At 45.1% G+C, this 26384-nt stretch overlaps 2 protein-coding genes across 14 annotated transcripts in view; one reads left to right on the top strand and one right to left on the bottom strand.

The window, feature by feature from the left end:
- FAM117A (family with sequence similarity 117 member A) overlaps positions 1–13149 on the bottom strand; it is a 34527-nt gene extending 21378 nt beyond the window's left edge. For 4 of the 12 annotated variants that reach the window (XM_064524604.1, XM_064524605.1, XM_064524606.1 and 1 more), the window contains exon 1: positions 629–795. In XM_064524604.1, the coding sequence (XP_064380674.1) occupies positions 629–743 (115 nt within the window). In that variant the 5' untranslated portion in view covers positions 744–795. Of the gene's footprint in view, positions 1–628; positions 796–6630; positions 8055–9149; positions 9288–10086; positions 10307–12184; positions 12292–12797; positions 12983–13057 lie in introns of those variants that run through there. The other 8 variants (XM_064524609.1, XM_064524611.1, XM_064524608.1 and 5 more) reach the window with 8 other exon arrangements.
- A 73-nt stretch (positions 13150–13222) lies between these two features.
- KAT7 (lysine acetyltransferase 7) lies at positions 13223–25876 on the top strand. Of its 2 annotated transcripts, XM_026106938.2 has the most exons (15): positions 13223–13356; positions 14260–14407; positions 15412–15588; positions 15762–16001; positions 16564–16646; positions 16889–16978; positions 17817–17915; positions 18081–18191; positions 19070–19261; positions 19601–19690; positions 20652–20792; positions 21586–21679; positions 22372–22518; positions 23289–23395; positions 24068–25876. In XM_026106938.2, exons 1-15 carry the CDS (start codon positions 13342–13344, stop codon positions 24167–24169), a joined length of 1836 nt encoding a protein of 611 aa, XP_025962723.1. In that variant the 5' UTR covers positions 13223–13341; the 3' UTR covers positions 24170–25876. The 2 variants fall into 2 exon arrangements, with proteins under 2 accessions (XP_025962723.1, XP_025962722.1); XM_026106937.2 differs by lacking the exon at positions 13223–13356 and having other exon boundaries at positions 13988–14407.
- The last annotated feature ends 508 nt before the right edge of the window (positions 25877–26384 follow it).

The raw sequence follows: 26384 nt of genomic DNA, 5'->3' as shown, positions 1-26384 counted from the left end.
GCAATGCAATCGGGGATGGACTGCTATTAATGCAAATCAAATTGCTGCTGCTGTATCGAGCCAGCGCGGCTGTATAAAACAAAGGGCTCCGTTTTTGCGAAACCGCCTCAAAACCAGGCAAGTCCCGTAACGGGAGACCGCGGGAAGCAACGCGTCCAGCCTGCGGAGGCCCCGGGGCTCAGGCGGCGGCCGAGGGCAGCCCACGTGCGGGGCCGGAGCCGCCGGGCCCGGATCCTCGGAGCAGCGTGAAGTTTTCCGCGGCTCATTGTCCTTCCCGCCCCTCCCCCGGGGTTTTGTTTTCCCCTCTCTCCGCTCCAGGGTCTCTTATTCCTCTTTCGCTTCCACCCCCGAAGCGCCGCTGCAGAAGGGCCTCGCGGCGCGCCGGGGCCCGGCGGCTCCTCTGACGCTGCTTCGGGGGTTGGGGGCACCTGCGGACGCGCAAAAGCGTTAAGGGGGCTCTGCGCGGCGGCGGGGGGGGAACCTCGCTCGCACCTTCCCGAGGCCGCGCAGCCGGGCGGCGCCGGGCCCCGCGGCAGCCGGGGAAGCGGCGGCCGCGCCCGCCCCCCGCCGCGGCCCCGGTGGGGCCGAGCCGGCCTGCGGTGGGGGCTGCCCGCCCCGCCCCGGTTACCTGCCCGGCCCCCGTCTCCGCGGCGCTGCTGCAGCTGGAAGGGCACCGTGGCCCGCAGCGGCTGGAGCCCCCCCGCTCCGCCGCGGCAGCAGGAGGCGCCCGCCGCCCCCGCCATGCCCGGCCCGGCCGCGCGCCCCAACCGCACTGACCCCCCGCTGCCGCCGCCGCCGCTTATCAGCGCTCCGGGGGCGGCGCCGCCGGGAGGAGCCGACGCTCATTGGGCAGCCGCGGCCGCTGGATCCGCCCTCCTCGGGGTAGACAACTCGCACGCGCTGTAACGGCAGCCAATCAGAAACGCAGGCACCCTTGGACACGCCCCACCCCAGCCGCCAGAGCCAATCAAACGAGGAGGGAAGAGCGGGTCAAGCCCCGCCCCCTCCCCCGCAACGAAGCTGAAATACTGCCGCAGCTGAGCGGCCCCGCCTACTCCGCTCGGGGAAACCAATCACAACAGCACATCTGCGGAAAGCCCGCCCTACTGCCCGAGACCAACCTCAAACCGTCCGCCGCGCCCCGCCCCTTCCCCGCGAAGACCAATCGGAGAAACGGGCAGTGTTTGTGTACTGGGTCCCCGCGGCGGCGGCGGCCAATCAGCGGGCGGGGCTCGCGCGGCTCTCACGCGCCGCAGCGCTGGTTTCTCTTTCACCTACGGCGGCCGCGAGGGCCCCGGGGGAGGCGGGGACGGGTGCCGCAGAGCGCCGCTGCCCCGGCCCGGTTGGAGGGGCCTAGCGGAGGTTTCCTCAGCTTTCCGTTTTACCTCCCCGTGGAGCTCACACTGCACGTGCCCTTCGCCGTTAAACTAGAAAAACCTGCTGTGGAGAATCGGAACACAAGCTTCACGAACGAGTGAGCTTCCACCTTTTTCGTAGGCCTCACCTCCGAAATTCAAGACACGTTGAATTAAGAGTTTAATAAAACCCACAGCTGGAGAAGGAGAACAGAAACCAAAGTGTCATGGATTTTTTTCCCCTGCTAGTCCCGCAGCATAAATAACTCCCCTAGGACCAGGCAGAGGCTGGAAGGTGCGGCCCCATCATGCCAGCGGAGCCGGACTGGTGCTGTCCCTCAGCAGATCCCAGACAGGAGCAGGTCCGCTCTGCCTCGCTGCTCACGTTAACAAGGGTCAAATCGGTGTGAAATGCAGAACATCAGCTTCAGCAGGGGCTAGATGAGGAGCTCCCTTCTTAGGCTCCCCATCTCTCCCACTGCTGCCTGCCCTTGACTCCAGCGAGCTTTGCTGAGCTCATTAGGCTTCCAAAGAGTCTCTGTGCCTTCCGCCATTTGCCATGTTATGTAACTCGCAGGAATCAACTGCTAATTAAATGAGGAAAACAGCCTCAGGACTGACAAAAGTTAAAGCTCTGGATAGGACCACAAGAAAAAGCATGCTCAGGATTTGGGGTGCTAAGGATTTAAGGGGGAAGAGGTGCTGAATTTATTTATGAGCACTGCAAAACATTGCCAGTACTAAAGATAGCACTTGCAACTGAAAAACCAAAATATTCAGAAATCTGCCCCCCACCCCCAGCCTTTTTGAAGGCTAGGCTCCTGGAGTCTGCCCCATCTCCTGCAGTCTCATAGCTGCAGATGCAGAGGAAAAGGTCCTTCCACCTGCCCAGGGCTCTTTCAGTAGCCAGTCATTTACCATTCTCTGACTTTCTATTCCTGAGGTATCATTTCTGATAGTTTCCTCCATTTAAACAATATATTACCTTGTTTGATTTATTTGGAAGACTTTACAACATGCAGTTTTCTTGTTTTAGTCCCCTAAACCACATTTTAGTCTAATTAGTCCTCAAATGAAGGTCATTATTATAAACCCTTTCCCCTCACTGTACCTCAACTAAGCCTTTGAGCAGATTTTACCAGCTATGGGTCCAAGGATATTTTCTGCCTCCAGATGGGCAGTTATGTGGGTTTAGGGAAAGGAAGCATCTGTCCAAGCAAAATGGGTGTGGCAGATCTATCTAATACAGGAGCCTGGGAAGCTGTGGCATAGCTAGATAAGAGAAGGGGGAAAGGCATGAGGTGGCAGAGTAGTCCGGGCTTTGCGCCAACCTCTGGAAAGGAGAGGTTGCGACAGCAGCAGACAGTTGGTCTCTCCCAGTGGCTATCGCAAAAGAGCAGCACTCCCCATCTTCTTCCTGTATCTCTGCTCACAAGGCCGGCTGTTTCTATTTGCATGTAATCAGGCAACAGATGGGAAACTAGACAGTGCAATTTTCTTGTTTCAGGAACTCCCCTCTGCAGGGTTTAGGTGGCATATTGCAATAGTTCAGTTACTGAAGGAAGAGACAGAATGTACCTCCTGATGGAAGCAAAGATGAGACAGAAGCCACTGCTTTGGTCATGAGATCTCTGTAAACAAACAAAATGCCACCCACCAAACTAAATCAGCCCTATCTCTTCTAGCAAGGAGTGCTGCAAGATCACTGATATTGTGGAAACTCAAGAAACCCAATCACACAAGGAGGAACAGTCTGAATATTCCAAGGAAATTTTCCAGAATAGCAGTAGGGGGCATTGCCAGAGGCTAACAGCATTCACTGGAAAATTCAAGTATTTCTCAGTTCACCCCATTTCTCAACCTAAAATTAAGTTACAAAAATAACACGAGTCCTCAAGTGTCTGTTCTCCCAGCTTCTCCCTATCTCAGCTTGCACCGCAGAAACAAGGTAAAAACATACCCAGGGGATCTTTAAAATCTTGCTGCCCCTCTGCATATAGAGTTTTCTTCAAATCAAAGACACTCTTCCTGAAAATATTTCCTTCAAAGTCCATTGCAGCTATTAGTAAAGAAACAGGAAATTAAATGCAAAAAGAGGAACAGACAAGGGACTACCAAAGTACACATGTTCAAAAGAACATTAAAAAAGCAACATAAAATAGAATTATGATTGCAACATAGAAGAGTTGACTGTATTCTTCATTGGTAGCTCAACTTTTCAAGGAACCCTACAGAGTCAGTCCTTCCAACCTGAAAATTCAAATTCACCTTTCAGTTTCTTTGCCACACTGTCTTTTTAAGACACTGCCATTTGAACCCAATACCTGCAGCTGGAACAAACTAAAAATATTCACTCCTCTATGCCATTTTGTTTTAACAAAAGGGAGGTCACACAGCTGTGCCTCTGATTGTTCTGACCATATCTCATGCTATAAATACAGCAAAGAACACTGAAAAAATTAAAGTGGTTCAGCATGATACTGCTAAGCACCACTCATAATAGGCCCATATTTTGCTCTCACTCAGTGCTTCCCTCAAGTTTAAAAACTCGCGTTTTTCTTTATTATGAAGAAGCAAGAAAGCACCAGCTGTTACCTATCAAGTGGGTTACAGCTATTTCAGCTCAGATGGGGTTGCACATTATCAGCCAGCCAAGTTTGTTTCATTTGCAACAAGAACAGGCCTTTCTATATCTTCCCCAACAAAGACACACCACAGAGCAAGCATTATAAAATTGGAGTTCTTACGTTCCTGGAGGCTACACTCTTGCCTATGCAAGGCAGTCATCTCCCCATAATTGAGGTGCCTAGCGATGTGCTGCATAGTAGCAGAAGTAACACAATCTTTTACAACTACTCAAAGGCTACAGGTCAAGGATGCAACTTCTTATCATAGTGTCTGCTTGTTTCCATTGCTACTGCCATAGCAGTTTCTGTAGCCTTCTCTCCTTGCACAGAGAAGGAGAGCTGACCTACCACGCCACCAGTCAACTATTCTCAGTTTTCAGAGCCCCAGAGGCCAGTCATTTTGTCATGATTAGCAGACACTACAAAGCTTCAAAATTATCAAATATTTCCTGTGGCTGTGTACTGACCTATTCAATGAGCTCCAGAAAGCAGCCTTTTAATGCAGCACAGCACTGTCCAGTTTCTCAGTATTTATAAGTTTAAAAGAATATTCTCCTAGATAACAGGCCCTCCCTTTCCCATTCACCCTTTCAAGTACACCCTATTACATGCCCCAGAACTGCTACTTGCCATTCTTTAGCTTTGTGTCAGCTTCACTTGAGGAAGTTGCAGATAAATAGGAAACATGTAAGAATGAACAATCTCACTGCAGTCCTATCATTCTGGTCCATCGCTCAAGTCCTAAATGAGATTATATTTCTTGCTGTTTGCTATGGGTAGGAGGGAGACAGAGCTAAGATTTAAAGTCCTGATCAGCTGAGCATGAATGTGGAAGATCAAAGGGTCATTTAGCATACAAGCTAAGCATTCCCTCATTGTCCTTGAGGAAAATTCCTCTCACTCTAAACTGTGGAGTAAAATGCCTGCCTGGCTGCCTCCCACTCTATCCCCATGAGAGATGGCTGCATTTTACTACTGGACAGTTTCTGCACTCAAATGTTTTGAGATGAAAAGCTCTATAGAAGAGTAAGATAAATAAAACTTCAGTTTATTTATTAAAAGAGACTAACAGATTATTCACCAGACCAGCCAAGCTATTTCACAGTCTGATCATGCTCACAGTGAATACAGTGAGAGTTTTGGGAACAGAGTAAAGCCCTGTTAAAATTAAGGAGACATTATTAAACAGATCTTTTCCACTAAGTCATGGAAAGGCAGGAAGCCTGTCCTAATAGTATGAATCATCAATACACCAGAAAGGAAGAGTGCTCTTAAAAGTAATCACTGATGTCCAGCCCTGCCAACATCGTAACAAAGCATGCAAAGGAATACAAAATAAGACCAAGGAGAGGAAGTTAGTCAAGCACTGAGGAATCAATACAAAACAGGAGAGAGATTGAGAAGTATGAGAACAGCCTTCATTTAAATAAATACTCTGAGCAGTGCTGTCTAGTGCAGGCAGAGCTATAACAAAATGTGTCTGACACCTCTGACATCCTCTGCTGCTGCTTAGGTTTCTTCCACCCGCTGCAACAGCTGTCTGATCATCCCACTGCTGTGACCCTGCATCTTCTCCTTCTGGAGCATGGACGCAGCAGGGGATGAAGTTTATTAGCTCGTTTGGGACCTTTCATCATATACTTGCTGAAGCTTGGGCACACTGTTTCCAGTTTGCTGTGAATGCCACCAACACTAATGGTGCCATAAAAGCAATTTCCAATCTGCAGGCCGTGCATCTACGCAGGAGCTGGCACTTGACTGTTCGAAGGGGCACACAAAGGCTGCCTGCAGCAGGACACACAGCACAGCTCCCTGACACCAGGACTTTTGATCTATGCTGGTGGATCCCACTTACCTAGCCCTAAAGAAGTGGCCTTGCTTCTCTTCCTATACCTAACCATATGGATTTAGGAGTCAGCACTTAATACAGAACTACATCAGAAACTTAATACAATTTCATGAATAAAATGGACATTAGTTTTAATAATTAAGGACTGACAGCTTGCTCAGGAGAATATGCATTAGAGAACAGCAGGGGAAGCTTTACATGCTCGGGAAAAGCCATGGATTCTCAGCTGGCACAGAAGAGTCTCAGCAGTTAGAGCTCTAGTTCACCCACCAGATGCTGTCTGGCAAAGTATGGCTGCTCAGTCACACAACACTACCTTTCTACTTCCTGCAACTGAATTAGATTAGAAAGTGTTAGAAAAGTGATATAGAAAAATATTGTTTATTTAAAGGGCTGTATTTGGCACAAGAATACTGTTCCCTCACAGATGCAAGGCAGTCCCAAAACAGTCTCTCTTAGAAACACTGCTGAACTTTTCCGGAACATGGAACCCATGAATTATGAAGCATAGGTAAAGAAAACCGTGTGGTAACTGGCACAGCGTAATTAGGAAAAAATGCAGACATTGAAAAAAAATAACCCACTTGGCTCACCTCGGAGCTATACCAGCCAGAAGTTCATATGGAAAGGAACAGGTTTTTGCCATGAATAAGTTATGAGAACAGGAGTACTAAAGGAAATCATCAGTTCCAGCTGGCACAAGTGTTATCCTAGGAATAGCCATTTTGCTGCAGTGTACTTCCAACAGGACACAAGCCCCCTGGAGAGTGCCAGCAGCACTCACCCAAGCTGTACTTACCTGACAAGCATCTTCCCCAATACAAACTGGTATAAGAGTTGCTGATCTATCTCATAATAGATTTCTTCGAGATAGATGACCCTTCTCCAACCATTTTGTACTGGCAATTTGCATTCAGTCTGGTATTTTTTTGGCTCCTACAGTCTTTAAGGCCAGAAACCAAGCAGAGAGGTAATCTGGTAGTAGTCAGTCTCCTAGGAAACTAAGGAAGAGATAAAACTGACTAAACAGAGAGGAAGCCAAATTGATGGTATGTTTGATATTGGAGTAAGTCAGACCATCCCAGCAACTGTGTTGCTCAATATACCGACCTGCGGGTAGTTATTCTCCAAATTTTTTTTGTCTGGTTCTGGTTCTTACTTCCACCTAAATCCAGCTTCCCTCTTGTCTTATCGCAATCCTGTCTGCTCCTTGTCTCAAGGCTTCTTGGTTTCTTAACATTTGGCTGAGCATACAAGCATATGCCATTCTTTAGTTCAAGGTGACTCTTGGTTTCTCCAATTGCTTGCTGCCTGCCTCTTCTTTTCATTTTGGCCCTAAACATTAGGCACATCCTAAATGTGCATCCCTCTACCTCCACTACTCTAAGTGACTGCCTGAGGCACAGAACACCGATTTGGGACCACTGTTTAATCAAATCAAAGCCAAATTCTGTCCCCGCTATACCCAAATATAACCTGTTCTTAATATTCCCAAAGTTCTTACTACAATCAAGCTATTCTTCATGGCAGCCAGAAACTGAGCTGCAAAGTCTCTGCTGCTCATTGCCCATATTACCACAGTCAGTTTTACGGAAAAAAACTGCCCACAGGATAGGCTCAGAAATGCCAAAAAGGATTAGAGTGTCACCTTCACTTCCCACATCAGTGTCATCCTTGGCAACAAATGCTTCTTACACCTGTGAAAGGTTGTGTCATTGGGCTGAACAACATGAGCAGAGTTTTCCTTTAAGGAAGCATGCAATGAACTTGACTGATTAGGAAGCAAGACATTAACATCAGTGCCAGGCAGTTGGAGAGCACTGCCTAGACTGGAAGGAATGTATTAAAGGAGCAGATCACAAGTCTAAAAGCAGACAAGAGAATCCAAAAAATAACCAATTTTGGCAGGATCAGGACAAGGATGGCATAAAAATATCTGGCCTATCAAGATGCTTTGGTCCTGCTGGGGCACAACACTTATTGCAGCTGTTTAATAAATCAGACCATACCATGAGACCCAAGGGGAGAGAGAGAAGCAGGAAGTGTGGCTATATTCAGCTGTAACTAAGTGAAAAACTTCTGCTTTCAGGAAAACTCAGACTGGATTCTTTTTCTGCTAAAATTAAAAAAGAAAAAACCCCACTGATGTAGGCCAAGCTGGCTTGACCTTGCTCCTGATGCCAGAAGATGCTGGCTGTACTCAGATGTCTGCATGCCGGAGCCCTAGAGGAAAGAGTGAGTGTAAGGATTTTGAAGTTTACTGACATACTCCTATCCATCTACAGCTAGTTGGGTTCTGCAAGACCTTCAGCTTAATGCATGGCACGTACCCAGGACTCTTCATATAGAGATTTTAGTAGCTTATTTATACTTCAAGTCAGTATCCACCCAAATCTAAACCACCTTCAAGCTAAAAAACACAAAACCAAAAAAGAAAACCCCACACAGAAAACCCACACCGCAGAACAAATACAACATAAGCTTCCCAGACAGGATTTGGTTCTGTTGTGCTTTATGGGAGACCAGCACATGGAAGAAGGGAGGAAAAAAAAAAAAGATTGTCTAATCAGCCATTTGCTGCGCTGTCTGCAAACACATCCTCTCAAAACTGAAGTCCTCCTGATGCACACCAGCAGATGAATATTTTAGTTCATGTTGCAGTCAAACAAAAAATATTATGCCTATCTGCAAATAAATCCAAAAGCCTAGACTAGCTTCATCACTACTATTGTCTGGATGAAATATATTCATTCCTCTAGAGTTTGCTTCTGAAACACAGCAAGGCCCACTTGAGAGCTGGCTTCTGCACCTGTAAACAGAAGTCAGGGCTCAAAAGTACATAGGGCCAAGCCTAGTCTAGCTTCAGCAGCAGGTCTCCTACCACATTTAGAAGTTTTGAGACACGGAAGCTACCCTTTGCATAAACATATTGACATTTAGCTTGTTCGCATTTAATCCAATCAAGAATCAAGTTCAAGCTTTGAGCTAGTGACAGAGTAATTTAGGTTCCAACCCCTGCTCAAAGCAGAGCCAACTTAGATCAGGTTGCCTGGGGCCCTGTCCTAAAGCACATCCAGCAGACAGCAGCTAGACCTCAGTTATTCCACAGCAAAAGTGCATTTGTGAGAGACAGTGACCCATGTCAATATAGGCCTTTAAGATGCATCAAACTGGGACCAGGAACTCTTCAAGCTTTACATGCTTGGGCCAAAAGCTCCTGTGGTGCTGCTCCATTGCCCAGCCCTATCATACCTAGAAAATAGACATTTTAAAACATTAAGCTGGAACTCAAAGTGAGTAGAAGCCACCTCTACTCACCCTCAGAAGATGTGAAAGTAGGAAAAACAACAGTCCTGGATCCTCACATCTATATAGTGATGCCCTGGATATTTGGAGTGCTCAATCATTAGGCTAGCCTTTCTTTAACTCTAGTCCACAGGGCTGGACTGACGATACCTAAAAACAAGTAAGATTTGTTGAAGTATAGCATTTCAGATATTTGTTTCATTATATAGCCTCTCTCCCACTTCACCTGGGCATGCTCAAGCAGGTAAAGTAACCCTGTAGGAACATATCATAGAAGTAACACACAAAGCAACTACCAAAGTGAACACTAATGTTTCTGAAGTGTTTAGCAACAAAAAATCATGAAGTACTTTACAAGCATTTATTCTGCTTCACAACAATTCCTGTATAAGCCTACTTTATATTATCACCAACATGAGTGATGGCTAAATCAAGACAGACAGATCACTGAGCGCCATGTCTCCAAAACAAGTGGGTACCAAAGAAGAAGTTCAAAGTTAACTAAATTTCTACCCACTGATGCCTCTGTCTGTTTATGGAGATTTTTTTTGTGGAAATTCCTTTTTCATTGGCTATATTCCTTAAGATGCAGGAAGGGATTTTTTTTTTTAATTAGGATAGCAAATGTACATAAGCCTAAGTTCCAATGGCTTTTAGTTAGACCAAAGGCCTAGAGAGATTTCATGAGATTTGGATAGACTGTCAGAGCCAAGAGATTTCAGGTAGCTGACATCTGTGGGAATTTACCACTGATGTGCCTTCAAGAACCTAGGATTTAAGAATTCAAAGGAAAAGAAAAAGAGAAAAATGACTGTGCTCAACATTAAAATGTAAAGTCATCAAGCACTTGCTAAACTTTCTTCTGATGTGACATAAGGAAATTCCCCATTCTAGGTCCTACTTGGAAAATTCTGACACAGTTAAGAGACTACAAGACTGTCTCAAGAACCTGATTATGGGAATTCACCCTCCAGTGGAGAGCCTTGTAGCTGGAGTTTTATTAATTCTGCGCCCTGAGGAATCCGCTTTGCTTCCAGGCTGACTCCCGACTTCATTGGCTTGCTCACGGTGAAGAAGTCGTTTCATGCACTGACATCTAGCGGCAAACCCAAGGCAGAAGGCTCCCGTAAGCGTGCGGCCCCTCAAGTTTCACATCCATTCGTGTTTTGCTGTGGAACAGACCTACAATTTAGGCTTCAACAAATGCCAGTGATGAAACTTCCACAATACCAATGACTGGGACATGGCTAAGGGCTGTACTCATCCTGCACATACAAATTCAAGAGAAACAAATTTTAGTTTTTGCCAGAAGTCTCCCAATTTTGGGCTGGATTTTGAACTGAAATGCAATAGCAGTGACTCCTCTAACAAGCACCTGAGACTTTATATCCCTACAGCTAGTACTACTCATAGGTATATACATACAGGAAAAAGTTCTTTCAAGCTCTACAATGGCTTTAACATGATCTGACCCTTTGCTCTTCCTGAGAGCGTAAGACAGCTCAGCCAGCACAGACAATCTTCCCATCTCGTTACCCACTTCCATATACATACACTGGGTACTGTAGTGTTTTAGTTTCCCTTCCTCCCCCTCAGCTATGTCCATTCAGTGTACAAATGGCAGAGAGGATTTAAGGTTTGTGTTACCAGTTTAAATGCTAGGAGTCATTCAGAGAACACGGGGAACTGGCTTCTATTCAAGTATTGCCACCTCTAGGAAAGTTACTGAACACCACCCACTTCAGTTTGCCTGCTTTGTTTTTCCAACAACATCCTGCTGGTGGTGATAAATCTGCTAATGTGCAATAACAAACATGATTTATTTCAAACATGAGTTTCATTACAACCTGGGAGTTCTAATGAGTATTTTATTTGCGTATCCAATATAACTAAGAGCTACAGCTTTCATATGATGCATAGTTTTAAAAAGAGAAATCCTTCAGCTATCACTGATAGGCAAATACTGCAGCGGGATGTAGTGATGTGCAGCTTCTTATGTGGTCATTATAGTCTTTACTCCTTTTCATCTATGCAAATGTGCAAGGGAATTTAACACATCTGGACTTTGCAGATATCCACGTTACAATCAGCTTTTAAGCTAATTATCGGTTTTTGTACCACAGATTTCTCTCTTCTTGCATTAAGTAGAATCTAAGACGAAGGTGCGATTTAGAAGTCCTTTTAAGTCTTTTTTCATTGCTCCTGACTGCCCCACAACATTTCCATTAGAGTCCTCCATCGGTTTGGAACACTAGAAACACTTGCTCTTTTGTGAGGCCTAAGCTTTGTCTCACAGAAAATTACAGATGAGCAATTATAAAGTGTTCAAATTAACTCCTCCCTTTTCCTTCCACTAAGAAGCTGCACACTGCTCTTCTGTTCTCATTTCTACTGTTCTTTGGAGCTATAACTTTAGTTCACCTTTCTCTGCAGAATGTTATCCCAAGTTAATCATAAACTAAAAGTTTCAAGGCAATCTAATAACTTGAAAATATAATGTCCATTAGTCTAGCATAAGACTGCCTCAACTGCAATCTGAAATTCCATTAAATCCCAGACTATCTTAAATGCTATTTTTTTTGTAAGGCAAGAAAATTCTGCAATCTTATTCTAGCTCCTCCCCTCACAGCAAGAATCCCTCCTTCACACGTCGTGCTATGAACTCAGTCCTGCACTGTAGCTATGCTGATGTGCATTGAGTTCTTTGTAAATTGGGAATGGGGTTTCAACTGTGCAGGAGGAAAAAAAAACAATGTAATAGGAAGAGGAGAAAAGCATGCTAGTTTTGTTAACAAATCTGTTTTTCCCTTTAAGACCAGAGTCATAATTATACCATAACAGGCAGGTGTAGCCTGGGAAAAAGCAAAAAGACAACATGTTTTCTTCTGCAATCACCTCATCAATAGATTTGCAATTGGTCCATTAAAATAACCAGACTACTAATGAACTATTCCCCCATTCCTAGTTTTCCTCTATTTCATGTGTGCAATTTTTATATGAAGTGTATGCTGATCTGCAACCAACACATGCAGCCCCACATAACATACCACACTACTGCTTCCCATTCCTCCCTACCAGGGCAAAGCAGAGGTATTCCACTTCAAGTTCTTCCGTAAGTTTGCCTTTCAGCATTAAACAGGAGACTCTGATACACCTAGGAGCAACAACAATTTGGAATGAAAGAAACAGTATTACTTGCATGACTAAGGATGACACGCACTCATAAAGATTATAGGATTAGGCCCTAAGAATTTCATAATCCTTAGAGATAACCACAGCTGCAAGGAAGTCATGTGTTTGACTAAATACCCTTATTTTTCCACAAGTCCTGTAAATAAAGCCACCCACTGCTGCTGTTAGGCAATGCCATTGCCTTAACGTTATTGAGATGCTATGTCTAACCAGGTGTTGGCCTGATCACAGCTAAGACAGCAGCAGAGCACTTGGCCGGGCCGGCCTGCAAGCCCATCACGGGGCTCGGGGCAGAGCGGGGCTCGCTGCAAGGCCGGTCGAGGCCCCCCCAGGCCCAGCCCAGGCAGGAGGCAGGGCCCAGGAAAGGCCTCTCCTTCCAGCAGGCCCCACGCGGGGCGACAGCGGCACCCCCCCGGCAGGAAGGCCTCCACACTGCCCGCCTCCGCCGCGAGAGCAACGGGGACTCACCGCCTTCCTCCACCCACGAACCCGACGGCGCGTCTCTGCCACGCCTCAAGATGGCCACAGCGGGAGGGCTCGGCTTGCCCGCATCCAACATGGCTCCCTAGGGAAAACAGCCGCGCCAGTCTCCGGGCGTCGCGGGGAAGCCAGATGGCTTCACACCCGGACCCAAGATGGCCGCCGCCTCCTCACCCCTGTGGAGATTCCCCAGCCCGAACCCAAGATGGCCGCCCGCAGCTTCACCGTCAGCGGAGCCGCCAGGATACCTGTCCGAATCCAAGATGGCAGCCCCCGCTGGCGTGAGGCCGGCTCCGGGTCACGTGACGGGGGTGTGGACCGTGTCCCGGCGGAAGCGTGAGGGACCGAGCAGGGAACAGGGACTGCTGGCGGCGGAGGGAGCGGGCTGGCGCCGCCGCAACAGACGTGCCGGAGAAGGGGAGACACGGCTGTCACCACGGAGCCCGCCGGCGCTAACACGGCGGCGACGGCCGCTTCGCGGGCCGGGGGCGCTGGGGACCAACCCGCCTCGCTGCCCCCGCCCCCGCCGAGGATGCCGCGCAGGAAGGTGAGCGAGGCCGGGAAAAGCGCGGAGGCTCCCGGCGGGAGGGCGGCAAGCTCGGGCTACGGCCACCCCCCTCCCCTATGCTGCCGAGCCGCCTCCCCTGGGCCCAAAATCTGGGGGAAAATAGCGGCCTTCACCCCCCAGCGCCCGCCCCGCCTGCTCCCTGAGTGGCTCCCGCGGGGGCCTGCTGGGCGCTGATTGGCCGCCATTGCTCATCACTCATCGCCCCCAACGGTTGCCGTTTCCCCTCCCCCCGCCTGCAGTGCGTCCCGCCCCTCGGCTTTTCTGATTGGGCGGGTAATTGAAGAGCTGGCCGCGGATTGGCTTTACTTCGTCGCCGGACTGGCCGCTGATTGGTCGTCGCAGCTGCCTATACGCTCCCAACGGTCACCTCCCCGCGCGTGCCTTGTTTCTCCCTCTTTCCCTTCCCCCATCCCACTCTTCCCCCCCCGCCCGGGGTGGATGTTTCTGTAGGAGCGAGGTTCCTCCGGATAGGCTGGCGACCGCCGTCAGTCACGCATCGTGGCCACGCCCCTTCGCTCTGCAAGGCGCCATTGGCGGGCTCCCGCATCCGGCCCCGCCCACGCGGTTTGCGATTGGCCGGGGCCGGCGCGTCCCGGCTGGGCGCAAAACAAAGCGGCGCGGCGGCTGCGCTCGCGCCACGGTGCGCGCGGGGCCTCGCAGGCGGCCTCGCTCCCTCGCCTGAGGCGGGCGGGCGGCCCCGCCCGCGGCTGCGCTGAGGTGACTCAAGGGAGACTCTCCAGAGTAAAACACCTGGCCCTTTTTCGTTACAATATGGCACTGCGAACTTGAGATTGCCTAGAATCAAATATCCTCTGTGTACTGTAAATACAGCATGCCGGTCGCAGTGCTCCCGCGCTGATGCCGGGCTCTGTGGTGTTGCAGAGGAACGCCGGCAGTAGCTCGGATGGAACGGAGGACTCCGATTTCTCCACCGATCCCGAGCATACAGACAGCTCGGAAAGCGATGGCACGTCCCGGCGGTCGGCCCGCGTGACCCGCTCCTCAGCCAGGCTTAGCCAAAGCTCTCAAGGTAAACGTGTTATTTTCCTCAACGCCTAAGTGGCAGGAGGTTGATCTTCCTGAGCATTAAATTAAATGTGTTGAGTTTATACCTAAATAAAGGTATTTTATTTTTTGTCTTTGGGTATTGTGGTACTGAGGAAAAGAACAATCTTTATAAGTGCATTTTGCAGAAATGAGGTGATATAATCTAAAGATTAAACTGGTGGTGAAAGTCAGGAATCCAGTATTTTCTGCTTAAAAAGTAAGGTTGCCTATCTATTAAATGAGAGAGGAATTAAAACCTTGATTCTGCTGCCAGCTTTGACTAATTTTTCTGAGAACTCTAAAATTTTACTTTCCATCTAGTTATTTACATAGGTACCAGATTAGTTACATGGTACCAGTGCAGAGAGGGTGTTCAGGAGTGAAAGTTGGTTTTGTTTGCTTTGTTTGTTTTCTAGGGGTTTTCTGCATTGCAAGGCAAGGTAAACTTTCGTGACTTGTTGAGGCTATTCTGTAGTAAATGTAATCAACGTATTGTTAGTTATTTTGTGTACGTCTGCTTTGGCATCTGGATTGTAAGAGGAGATGTTGAATCTTTCTATGTAATCGTTTTTAGTTTTAGTTTAGCTGTTTCTTGGCTGGTAGTTAGTAATAGGAAATCAAATGACACCTGGCATCAAGAGGAGGAAATGACAGTAAATATTAAAATCTTTACCTTGTTCTGTTTATACACTTTGACAAAGAACCTGTCTTGTGGCAAATTTCCTTGCAGATAAGAAGTGCACATGTATGAACATCTGATGATTATGTCTTAAAAAACAAAAAGAAGTGTGATTTGGATCAGTGCATGGGATGCCTGTGATTTTCCTGGGGAGTAGAAGTATCACTTTCCTGCGAGATAATAACAGACAGAACTGTCTGTTGATATCCAGCTATCAGATGTTGATATTGCAGACTTTAGAGCATACTTGAGTTAAGTTACTTGCAGTGTTTTTTGTGCGTGTAATTATGGTGTCTCTGTTGAATTAGATTCCAGCCCAGTTCGTAATCCACCATCATTTGGAGCAGAAGAGCCTGTCTATTCTACAAGGAGAGTAACTCGCAGCCAACAGCAGCCCACTCCTGTGACTCCAAAGAAATACCCACTCCGGCAGACCCGCTCATCTGGGTCAGAAACTGAGCAAGTGGTTGACTTTTCTGATAGAGGTATGTGGGATGCAGTGAGGCTCTGAGAGTTTGCAAAATGCTGTCGGAAAGGGTGCGTGATTTATTCTCTTGAGGGCACGATACAGTACCCTGAGGATACTCAGGAACTGCTTTATTTATTTTGTTGAAAGCTTTCTTCCATATAAATTTGTAATGTCTTGATCCCTATTCAGACACTAAAAATGCAGCAGATCATGATGAGTCTCCACCTCGCACCCCCACTGGGAATGCCCCTTCCTCCGAGTCCGATATTGATATCTCCAGTCCAAATGTGTCACACGATGAGAGCATTGCCAAGGACATGTCCATGAAGGATTCAGGAAGCGACCTGTCTCATCGCCCTAAGCGCCGCCGCTTCCATGAGAGCTACAATTTCAACATGAAATGTCCCACTCCTGGTTGTAACTCTTTAGGTAATTTCAGCTCGAGCATTAATGTATTGGTTTTGCCTTTCTGCTGTAATATTCAAAGTCCTACTTAGCTGAGTTTATACATCCTGACAGTATGCATTTAATTAGGATCAGCAACATTGCTGGGAAGTGGGTACAGAGAAGGGAGATGGAGTACATCTGTAGGTGTACTCTTTCACAAGGTGTTTTTGGCTAAAAATATTTGGAGGATGGTGGAGTGAAGAACAGGTTAAGAGTACTAGCACAGGCTTGGGAGGAAAATGCAGAGTTCTGCAGTCGAGGTGCTGGTCTCCACCAGAAGCAGGTATTCAGAAGCAAATTAATGCAGTCCTCTAATATGTCTGGCTGCTTGTATGGAGTGCAGCTTTTGAGCCCTTGTGAAAGGGATTTTACTCCTTTTTTCTAAAAGATGTGCCATGAACTGTGAAATGTGTTCATCCCATCATACTGATAATAAACTTAGCATACCCCTTCAGAAGCTCATATGTGGTATCTGACCATCTAGACTCTTCTTTAAACTTCTTTATTATCATATCTTAAAAGCTTTTTTTCTGATCCTTCACAGGACACCTAACTGGAAAACATGAGCGGCACTTCTCCATATCAGGATGCCCACTATATCATAATCTCTCAGCAGATGAGTGCAAGGTAATTGAGTCTCCTGTTTTGGCTTCCTTATGCTTTTATGAAGCAAAATGCCACGATGTGTCATTTGTCAACAGATAGTGGAGCTACCATGTTCTGACTGATGTCTTTAACTGAGACAGCAGCATGGGTGTGTCGCATCATCTGTGAATTACAGTTCAGAGAATTCACCTAGACAGAAATGGGAAAGATGAAGGCTTTGATATAGTTTGCTGCAGTATTGACAGATGAGTTTTGACTTGCAGGTGCGAGCACAGAGCCGGGATAAACAGATTGAGGAGAGGATGCTGGCCCATCGGCAGGATGACAACAACAGGCACGCTACCAGACACCAGGTAGGCAATCTGCACGTAATAGAGTGGCTTCTCAATTAGGAGTAGAAAAACTCAGCTTGTGGCTGCCAGTGACAAGTACTTTAGCTTGATCTCCCTTCTTCATGTCTCAGATAAGCTATTGTGCTCAGTTCTGGCACTCCCCATTTGTCACCTCCGATGTGTTTGAGCATGGGAAATGCATTGTATCCCTTAAATGAGAGACTGGAGCAGCTAGTGAGAGCGCAGAGGTGGCATTTCCCAGTAATATTACAAAGGAGGCTGGAGCTCTTCTCAGGATAATCTTTTCTGTGTGCTTTGATGTATATGACAAGAGAATTTCTGCAGAACTGTACAACTCAATTTTACTCTGACTAAATCCAAAAGAATAAAACCAGGGGAATTACATTTTTCAGTTCATGAGCCTTAGAGTCAAATCAGGATGACTTCATGAATCCGTTCTGAGCTTTTCCACACAACTGATCAGTGGAACTGAGGTGCATTGGCAAAGAGCTGTGAGAGGAAGAAATATTTCCAATTTTACATACTTGTGTTGTACCTGAAGTGCTCTCTCAGCAGCACTGAAATCTGTAAAACTCAGTTTCTGAAACAAAAAGAATATAAGTTGTTGGGATGTGCAGCTGTCATACTTTATCAATGTAATACTTGGACAAAAGTATTTTTGTTGTGTGTTGTGGGGTTGATGTTGCATGCCAAATGTCTGTGATGGTTCACTGACAGGATTTCATTCATGAGCAACAAATCTGATAAAATGGAAGCCAGGACAGAGGTCCTCTGGGTGAATAAAAAGCTTTGAAGTAGGTGAAGCCTACAGAAAGTTTCCACCTCTGGTTTCTTTCAGGCACCAACAGAGAGACAGCTGCGGTACAAGGAGAAAGTAGCTGAGCTCAGGAAGAAAAGGAACTCAGGACTAAGCAAGGAGCAAAAAGAAAAATATATGGTAAAAATAGCAATTTTATTTTTTCATTCCCTCTTCTCTGGAATGGGACTATTAAGTGGGAGTTTGGCTTTCTCAGACATCCTGCAACATTCAGGGCCAAAAAGCGTTGAGAGTCAGCAGTTTACTAGCAGCATAGCTGCAAAAACTAATGTTTTTTTCTTCCAGGAGCACAGACAAACCTATGGTAATACTAGGGAACCTCTACTTGAAAACCTGACCAGCGAGTATGACCTTGAGCTTTTCCGAAGAGCACAAGCACGAGCTTCTGAGGACCTGGTGAGATTTCTGTTCATAGTATATCTTACAGCAGATGTTCAGAGATCTGAATATTTCCTGAGTTTTGTGGTACTTGTGCAGATAGAATCAGAGTTTGTCAGAAGAGGAGCTACAGCCCAGCCAAGGCAGCAAAGTTATGCTAGGGATAACTCTTTAGTGCCAGTCATTCAGAGACTTTTGTGCCAAAAGTACAGGTGGAGCTAAGTATTTGCAGTCATGAATTCTGCAGTGGTAGCAAGAGGAATAATTGGTAATGGTCCCATTTAAAAGGTGTTTGTTTTTGTTGAGAGAATGGACAGCTTTACTTGCTGTGAAAGGACAGCTAAGGAGTGATGGAAATGGAAGACAAAAATGCTTTGCAGAGGGTCATCTTGACAGTAGCCTGTGACTGTGGAACAGAATTCAATTCCTGATATTGCTAAGGTTTCTGCAGGTGTTTTTCAAAGCTACTTTCCATCTCTGGAGATGAACCAGAAGATATTTTGATGCTCCCTAGTGGCAGTTGCATCTGGGGCACCTCAGGCAGAACACTAGGCTGTATCTCTCCCTGCAGATGAGGAAAGAGGCATGAAAAGGCAAGGTGGTTACATTGCTTTGATGACGGAAAGAGTAGGATCCCAGTGTTAGTGTGCTTCTAAGTGCTGAGATACAAAAGATGAAAGGAAGGCTCAGTAACTCTACTGCTGATGGATAGGGCTTAGTCTGAGGTTGACTGAGGAGAGGTGCGTGGGAGTGGTCATTAGATCTGCTCATACTAACGGGTGAACCTAGAAGACTTGAACAGAAGGATTTCCTCAAGGGAAATAATTAGGGCCCCTTCTACCCTCACATCCACATCCTCTTTTATTTAATTAACCGTTCACTTTTCTCATTCATAGGAAAAATTGCGGCTTCAGGGCCAGATCACAGAAGGCAGCAATATGATTAAAACAATTGCCTTTGGCCGTTATGAGTTGGATACCTGGTATCATTCTCCCTACCCAGAGGAGTATGCTCGGCTGGGACGTCTCTACATGTGCGAATTCTGTCTCAAATATATGAAGAGCCAGACAATACTGCGTAGACACATGGTAAGGCTTAGGGCAGATCTGATTCTTGAGCTTTTAAAAACTGATGTGAGCACGGAGATGCTTTACAATATTATTACCATTGTTAGGTCAGTTGTCCACTTTAAGATCTGTTCTTTTAAACATGAGGTGAGAATATTCAGTGCAGTTTTGAAAGGAAGACAGATTTAATTAGATTCAAATTTGATGTTTGTTCCACTCATTGGAATATAGGGAAACAGAAATGGGACCTGGAATTAAATTTGATATCATAGCTAAGAAGTGTTTCTTGCTATATAGCTGTTGTGACTTTTTCTGCCCTTAAAACAGCAATGCCACTCTAACTTTGTTTTCCTCTTGTAGGCAAAATGTGTGTGGAAACATCCACCAGGTGATGAAATCTACCGCAAAGGCTCCATTTCAGTGTTTGAAGTCGATGGGAAAAAGAATAAGGTAACTAACTTTGGTCATGGGCCAGTCTTGAATGCGGATTCCATCGTTCAAATGTGCTGTGCACTGCTTTCCCTGTAGAGCAACAGGATGCGAATGAACCTTTCTCTCTCTAATTTCGGAAAGGTTACTAGAGTCTAGTCTGTCCATTCTTGCAATTCTGGCAGTAATTTTGTCTGCATTTTCCTCGTGGTTATTTCTCAGCCCTGTTGTGCATCAGCAGTTCCATCTGTTGTCTATCACATCATGCTGGACTAGTAGCTTTTGGAGTTATATGTCAAGATCCGTTCCTGAAAGTTAATGGGGAGATTTGAAGCATGGCCTCAGTAGATTGCTGCTACGCATCTCCCATTCCAGCCAAGCCAAGCTTGGGTTAGAGTTTGAAGCAGCCCAGCATTATTGCAGATGATCTCCTTAACAGCGAATTTAAGGGCAGAACATGAGACTGCACCTGCAGATTAGCTGCTCAGTAGTAGTAGTCCACCATGCTTGTGCCCTGTCTGTAGTTGTGTTTGGTCTTGAAGGCTTCAGAGGCAAGAACAAACAAATAAATTCACCAGCTAAATTTTGCACTGTCAGAAGTTGGGAGGAGTCTTTTCCAGTCAGTATGGGTGACCTTGAATTATGGGATTAATACAAATGCAGTGCAAGCAAGCAGACATCCTGTTTTCTTTCAACCTTCTGTTCTCCTTCTCTGAGTAAGTGATGTTTCAGGTGTTCAGAGATTGATATCACAAACTTAATTTCCCACCTTTGGGAATTCTTCTGTTTGGTACATAGGCTTGTCAAACTTCATCATAAAGGGAATTGTTTCCTGACTCAGCTGCTCTATCTGAAAGACTGTATGTTATTTCTCAGATGGTTCAGAACTTTCTTCTGATTTCCCATCTATGCTTGTTTTTGTCCACTTTGGGGATGTTCCACTGTAATAAACGGGTGTACCCTGTTCTCTCTTTGGTTCTAGATATATTGTCAAAACCTGTGTCTGCTGGCAAAACTTTTCTTGGACCATAAAACTCTGTATTATGATGTTGAGCCTTTCCTCTTCTATGTCATGACAGAAGCTGACAACACTGGGTGTCACCTGATAGGGTATTTCTCCAAGGTTAGTTGAAAAAAATATATATATTTATTATTACCTCACTGGAATGAGATTTAGGATGCAGATTATCAGTACTGAATATACTTTCAGAATTTTTGCAGTCTCGGGATTTGTTGTGTTTAAGGAAAGGTAAAGTTTCAAAGCTGATCTGCATTAGTGTCTGTGTTCTGTTCCCTGTTTGCTCAGTCATGTAGCCTAGCTAATAGATAGCCAAACTGTTTGTTTAATCCCTGCCGCCTGTTCATGAAATACATTTCCTGGTTGTCCTTACTTAGATACAAGAAAAGTGAAATTACCTGAGTCAAAACCGAATAAATATCTAAAAAAAAAACGCTCTAAAGAAAAATCTGCATTGATCTGAGCACAAGCGTGTCTGGAATAGTCTCTTCTTTGTCTGAACACTTCAATATATCCTCTGTGCTTATTATATTAGTATTATGTTGCTTTTTTTATTGTGTGTAAATCTGTTAGATGACAGAGGTGGTAGTTACAGGACTGACGTAAAGTGTTACTGGCTTTTCCCCAGATACGACTCCAGTGCCTGCCATCCTAGGCTTAAAATTGTGCACCAAACACCCAATTTAATGGCTAATAAAGTAAGACACTAAGCCAGGTTGGTAGCCGAAGGATGATCATTTTACTTGTTAGTGGTTAGGCAGGTTTTTCTATGGCTGTTCCGTTCACCTTGTATTATATCAGTTGCACGGGCTTGTTCAGTCTGTCAAGATTATGATACACCCCTTGTTCGTACAAATCGAGACCTGTTAAGCTATCTTCTCTGTGTTCTTGTTTTTAGGAGAAGAATTCTTTTCTCAACTACAATGTTTCTTGTATCCTGACAATGCCTCAATATATGAGGCAAGGTTATGGCAAAATGCTCATTGATTTCAGTAAGTATAAAAACTGCAATAAAACCTACTGATAACGGCTGTGGAATGAGGAAAAAATCTCTGTCTTAAGGAGTTCGGTTTTCTTATACTGATGTTTTGAGGATCAGAGTTGCACGGCTGACTTGTTTGAAGGGACTTTATCCAAAAGTGTGTATGTGAATACCTAGGACTCGCTGAACTTTAAAACACCTGTTTAACAGAGGCACATGCACTGCTGCCTGCCAGTGAGACCATTCATCACGGACTCATTGCCAATATTTGCATGCAGAAGTAGCCAAGCAAATAAATGCCTTTTATGTGCTTCATATGCATGTACTGTTATGTGTTAGGAAGAGAAAACATGTAGATTAAATGCCCACATTAACCCCTCATTGTTGTTTTCAAATGTGTCTTAAGTAATACTGATATTGGAAAGTCAGCAATACTTTCAGTCTGCCTTTTAACTGCCCACCAACTGACACGTAATAGTTAATTAGAAAAAGAAATTTGAGCTCCTTTTGCAGTACTGCATGGAAGAGTGATATTTTGGAAGCATTTTCTGTCCAATGTGTACAGTTTCACCCAGAAATGTAACATATCTCTGGTGGCTGTTGAGCAGTTTTGGTTATAGCTGATTTCTGCAAATGCTAAAGAGAGTGACAGTCAGGAGAGACTAGTTTAGGAGAGATAAACAGGTTTTCTTTCCTTTACAGGCTATTTGCTTTCCAAGGTAGAAGAAAAAGTTGGCTCTCCAGAACGGCCTCTGTCTGATTTAGGTCTCATCAGCTACCGTAGTTACTGGAAGGAAGTTCTCCTTCGTTACCTGCATAATTTCCAAGGAAAAGAGATCTCTATAAAAGGTTTGTCTTCAAGCTGAATAAGGTTGAGGAGCAATTCTGTGCATCTTACTCTCTCATTTTCCTCAAATATGAGGCGGGTCATGCTTGGCTCATTTTTAGAAGAAACAACACATTAATACAGGAGTTTGTGTACCGGCATGGTTCACCAGAATATTCTTACAGCCAAGTGTTGCCCTTCTTTCCAAACCTGCCACCATTAAAGATAAGCCAGCTTGCTGAGCTTTGAAAGCATGTACTGGTTTCTTTTTAAAATGATTTTTCAAAGAAGATTCTGTAAAAGAACTTCATCTCTAAATTAGAATGTTAATTTTAAGAAGATAAATGGCTACACCAAGAGGCTTTCAAACACTTTGGAAAAGTACTAAGACTGTTTAGATTTCTGCTAATAGCATTTTCTACACGTATGGTACCTAGGAGTATGCAATATTTCGTAGAGATGGGCTGTTTCTATACAGCTCGGCCTGGCTTGCAGCCACAGCCTGTGGTTCTTCAAGCTGTCTGCAATCAGTCAGTCATCAAGAGTAAAATGAGCATAGGCAAGTTATGTAACAGTGCTACAGATAACCAAGATGGTGTAAGGATGCAAGTCAGGCAACAACAGCAATACTGTATGTGCCACCTTACTGTCTGCAAGGCATTTTGGGGATATGATTACAAAGGCAGTTGCCTAAAATTTGTAGTTAAAAACTAACGAGTATGGGTGATTGCAAAGGACTTTCATGGTAGACTGGCTTGTTACTCTCCTTACATAAACTGATATTGGTTTGCAGAAATCAGCCAGGAGACTGCAGTAAACCCTGTCGACATTGTTAGTACGTTGCAGGCACTTCAGATGCTCAAGTACTGGAAGGGAAAACACCTGGTTCTAAAAAGACAGGTAAGATTTCTGATGGCTTATATTTAGCTATTACATTTGAAGTAACAGAACTTACCAAAATCAGTATTTCCTCTGCCTTGTGCTGGGCTTTCCAGCCGTTTGATTCTAGTGGGGGAGCACTGTAATTTTGAAGTGAAAGGCGCTAACTGATAAAATATGATATGGGCATCCAGCTTGATTCCTCAGTATTGTAGAAATATGCTGCATTGATCTTCCTTATTTTGATGTGTGGAATAACATTGCTCATTGTAAGTGGCTTGTAGGGGAGCAATGGATCAACATTCCTGTCGTGCTCCTCCTCGTGCCTGCCCTTTACTGGGCAAATGGATGACCTCGTAGTGGACTGAATTCATTGAATCCTGAGTAGGTCCTGCTTGTATCCTTGTAAGATATAAGGCAAGTAGTGTGTAAATACCCAAATCTATGACAGCTTCTCTCTTTCATTTCCCCCTTCCTGAGACTTTGCTTTGTACCTAAAAGTAGCCTTATCAGTGTCTTTTTGGAACTGCTTCTAGAAAGCACTGTGGAAGAGATGTTGTTATTGTCATGCTAAGCAGATAGCAGGCTGTTCATCTTTAGATTTGTGGACTTAGATGTTTGGTGTTGTACCATGGATAATTCTCCATCATAGATCACTTGTTTTAACCTGCCCTTTCATGCTCTTTTCCCCAGGATCTGATTGATGAATGGATAGCCAAAGAGGCAAAAAGATCCAACAGCAATAAGATAATGGATCCCAGCTGTTTGAAATGGACCCCTCCTAAGGGAACTTAACTACCTATCACTCCTGAAGCCAGTGAACCCCAGCAGTAGGAAGTACCCTAGGGATCTCTGTTGTATCTGTTGCTGTTGTGATTGGCTGGTACAGTACCCTCCCGAAAGATCAGTTCCCCTTGGTACTGTTCTGGCCCAGATCTTTTGTGCACACCACAGACGCTAGTTCTGAGGAACTTTATGTTTCGGCCTCAATGAGGTTGCAAGGATTGGATCTGTATAGGACCCAAACGATGCTCCTAGCAGCGCTGGCCCAAGGAGTTCTGATATCTGGTACTGTACCTGTCCAGTCACTGGTCTTACCCTCATGTTCTTATTCCAATGAGGTTGTGTTGTGTCTATAATCTGGTTGTTTCTTCCTTCAGGCTCCTTGCCTTCTACGTAATGGATAACTTCTGTGGCTTTTGAACAAGGTTTAATAATGCTCGTTTGGGGAAAGTCTGGTTTCCCAACAAGCAGCAATTACACTGACTTCAGCATTTTTAACAAGTCTTGTCTGATGGACTGTTCCATTCCATGTATCAAATAGTTTAATAAGGTAATATACCACCTCTTTGAGCAGTGTTTTCCATATAATATAGCAGGTCTTCACATAGTTGATATTGTACAGTCAGAAGCTTGCATATCTTGTACCTGAGTGGTGTGATTGTTAGTGTAACCCTGGAGGAGTCAAGGCTAAGTGTATGAGAACATCATGGTCTGAGGTATTTCATAGAGTTGTTCTTGGTATGCTCTCCTGGAGCTAGTACTGTACCACATCTGTTGGAGAAACCTCTTTGGTTATACGTTATTGGTTTCCTGGTTTATCTGTTGGAGTTGGCAGATTTCTTTACACGAAAACAGTCTGTTCAACATATTTCAGCTTAAATGTTTTTCTCAGAGCATTCTTCCTTGAATTGTAGGTCTCTTTCTATTGGAGAGGATTTTTTCTCTACACTGAAGAGAGAAATCTCAACTTCAGACGCATTTTTGCTAGCCTTGTCCAAACAGCCACAGAAACTCTGTAATGCAAATATCATCAGTTGTTGGATTGCCTACAGTGTACATTCTGTGCATCAGTGGCAGCTCCAGTTAGCTGTGTGGATGGTTTGCTTCTCTGACAGTGCATCCTTGTTTGTCTTTGTAAAACAACAACAAAAAAGCTTTTACTTCCTCTCTCCCATCAGCACCACCAGAAGAAACTATCATACGATGGCTTTCAAATATAACCACTGTCCTTGTTCCTCAAGTTTCCTAGATGGCTCCAATGTGATAAAAAGGGGGGACAGTCTTGGAGTAGATAATGGCAGCATCATATAGTGCTGATTTCATTTAAACCTTCCAATGCTTTCTCATTGAATGGTGTCTGAAAAGAAGCACTTGCAGTGTACTGGTAGGTAGGAGCCATTTCCTGTTAACCACTGACCCATCCTAATGTGGAAAAGTTCTCCATGGCCCTTCTGATGGTTGTCTCTGCCTTTCTCTGCCTCCTTAAAAAAAATAGGTCATCAGTACATGATGTGTACTTTGTGGGCATTACTGAATTTTGCTGTCATATGCCCTTTGCTCCTGTACTAGCTACAGATACTCTCTCTATCCAACGAAGTAGATCTCTTGTGGAGTAGGGAAGAAGGCCATTCTTGTGCAGAAGCTAAACCCTGTTCCTATGATGTGGTAGAATGTGCTATTCTTGTATCTACTTCTCAATAAAGCATGTTCTCTGCTCAAGTCTGTGCCTTCCTGTTATTTTTTCAGTCAGATATGCTATTTTGGCTCTCCAGTTAAGTGATGCTGCCTGTCTGTATTGCAGGGGACTAATTTTGAACCTCTCTTTGTGTCTGGCATAATAAGGATTGTGACTGTAGCAGCCTTTAGGGTGGATGTTTTGGAAATACTCTGTTGCGTGTTCACTCTAGAACTGATCATGCGCAGGAGGCCACCATGAGAAATATATGATGTTACCAGATACTAGTAACTTAAGCATGACATGCAAAACTGGGACAGCATCTGTCAACCCAAAGTTCTTGTAAGAAGGAAGGAGTTACTCTAAAAGTGACAGTCCTAGATTTTTAGCCTTTCCTTCTTCCCCATGACCAGACCTCCTTGCTTCTTGTACTGTGGGAGGATTTGGGACAGCTTTGGTACAATTTCCGATCTAAATTGGTTAATTAAGCATGTCTGCTCCATTTCTTCCAGAGATCCTGCTTTTTTATGTAATTAAACGGGAGGGAAGAGG

The sequence above is a fragment of the Dromaius novaehollandiae genome, chromosome 22 (assembly GCF_036370855.1).
Source record: "Dromaius novaehollandiae isolate bDroNov1 chromosome 22, bDroNov1.hap1, whole genome shotgun sequence".
NCBI lineage: Eukaryota > Metazoa > Chordata > Aves > Casuariiformes > Dromaiidae > Dromaius > Dromaius novaehollandiae.
The sequence above is the reverse complement of the archived record's forward strand: the minus strand, read 5'-3'. Positions and strand labels throughout refer to the sequence as shown.

What these genes read in the sequence shown, in the direction of transcription:
- KAT7 (XM_026106937.2), top strand. Translation starts at nt 14,236, where the DNA reads ATGCCGGGCTCTGTGGTGTTGCAGAGGAACGCCGGCAGTAGCTCGGAT. An exon ending in GCTTAGCCAAAGCTCTCAAG is followed by an intron (nt 14,408 to 15,411) that starts GTAAACGTGTTA and finishes CTGTTGAATTAG; the next exon opens with ATTCCAGCCCAGTTCGTAAT. An exon ending in ACCTGGTTCTAAAAAGACAG is followed by an intron (nt 23,396 to 24,067) that starts GTAAGATTTCTG and finishes TCTTTTCCCCAG; the next exon opens with GATCTGATTGATGAATGGAT.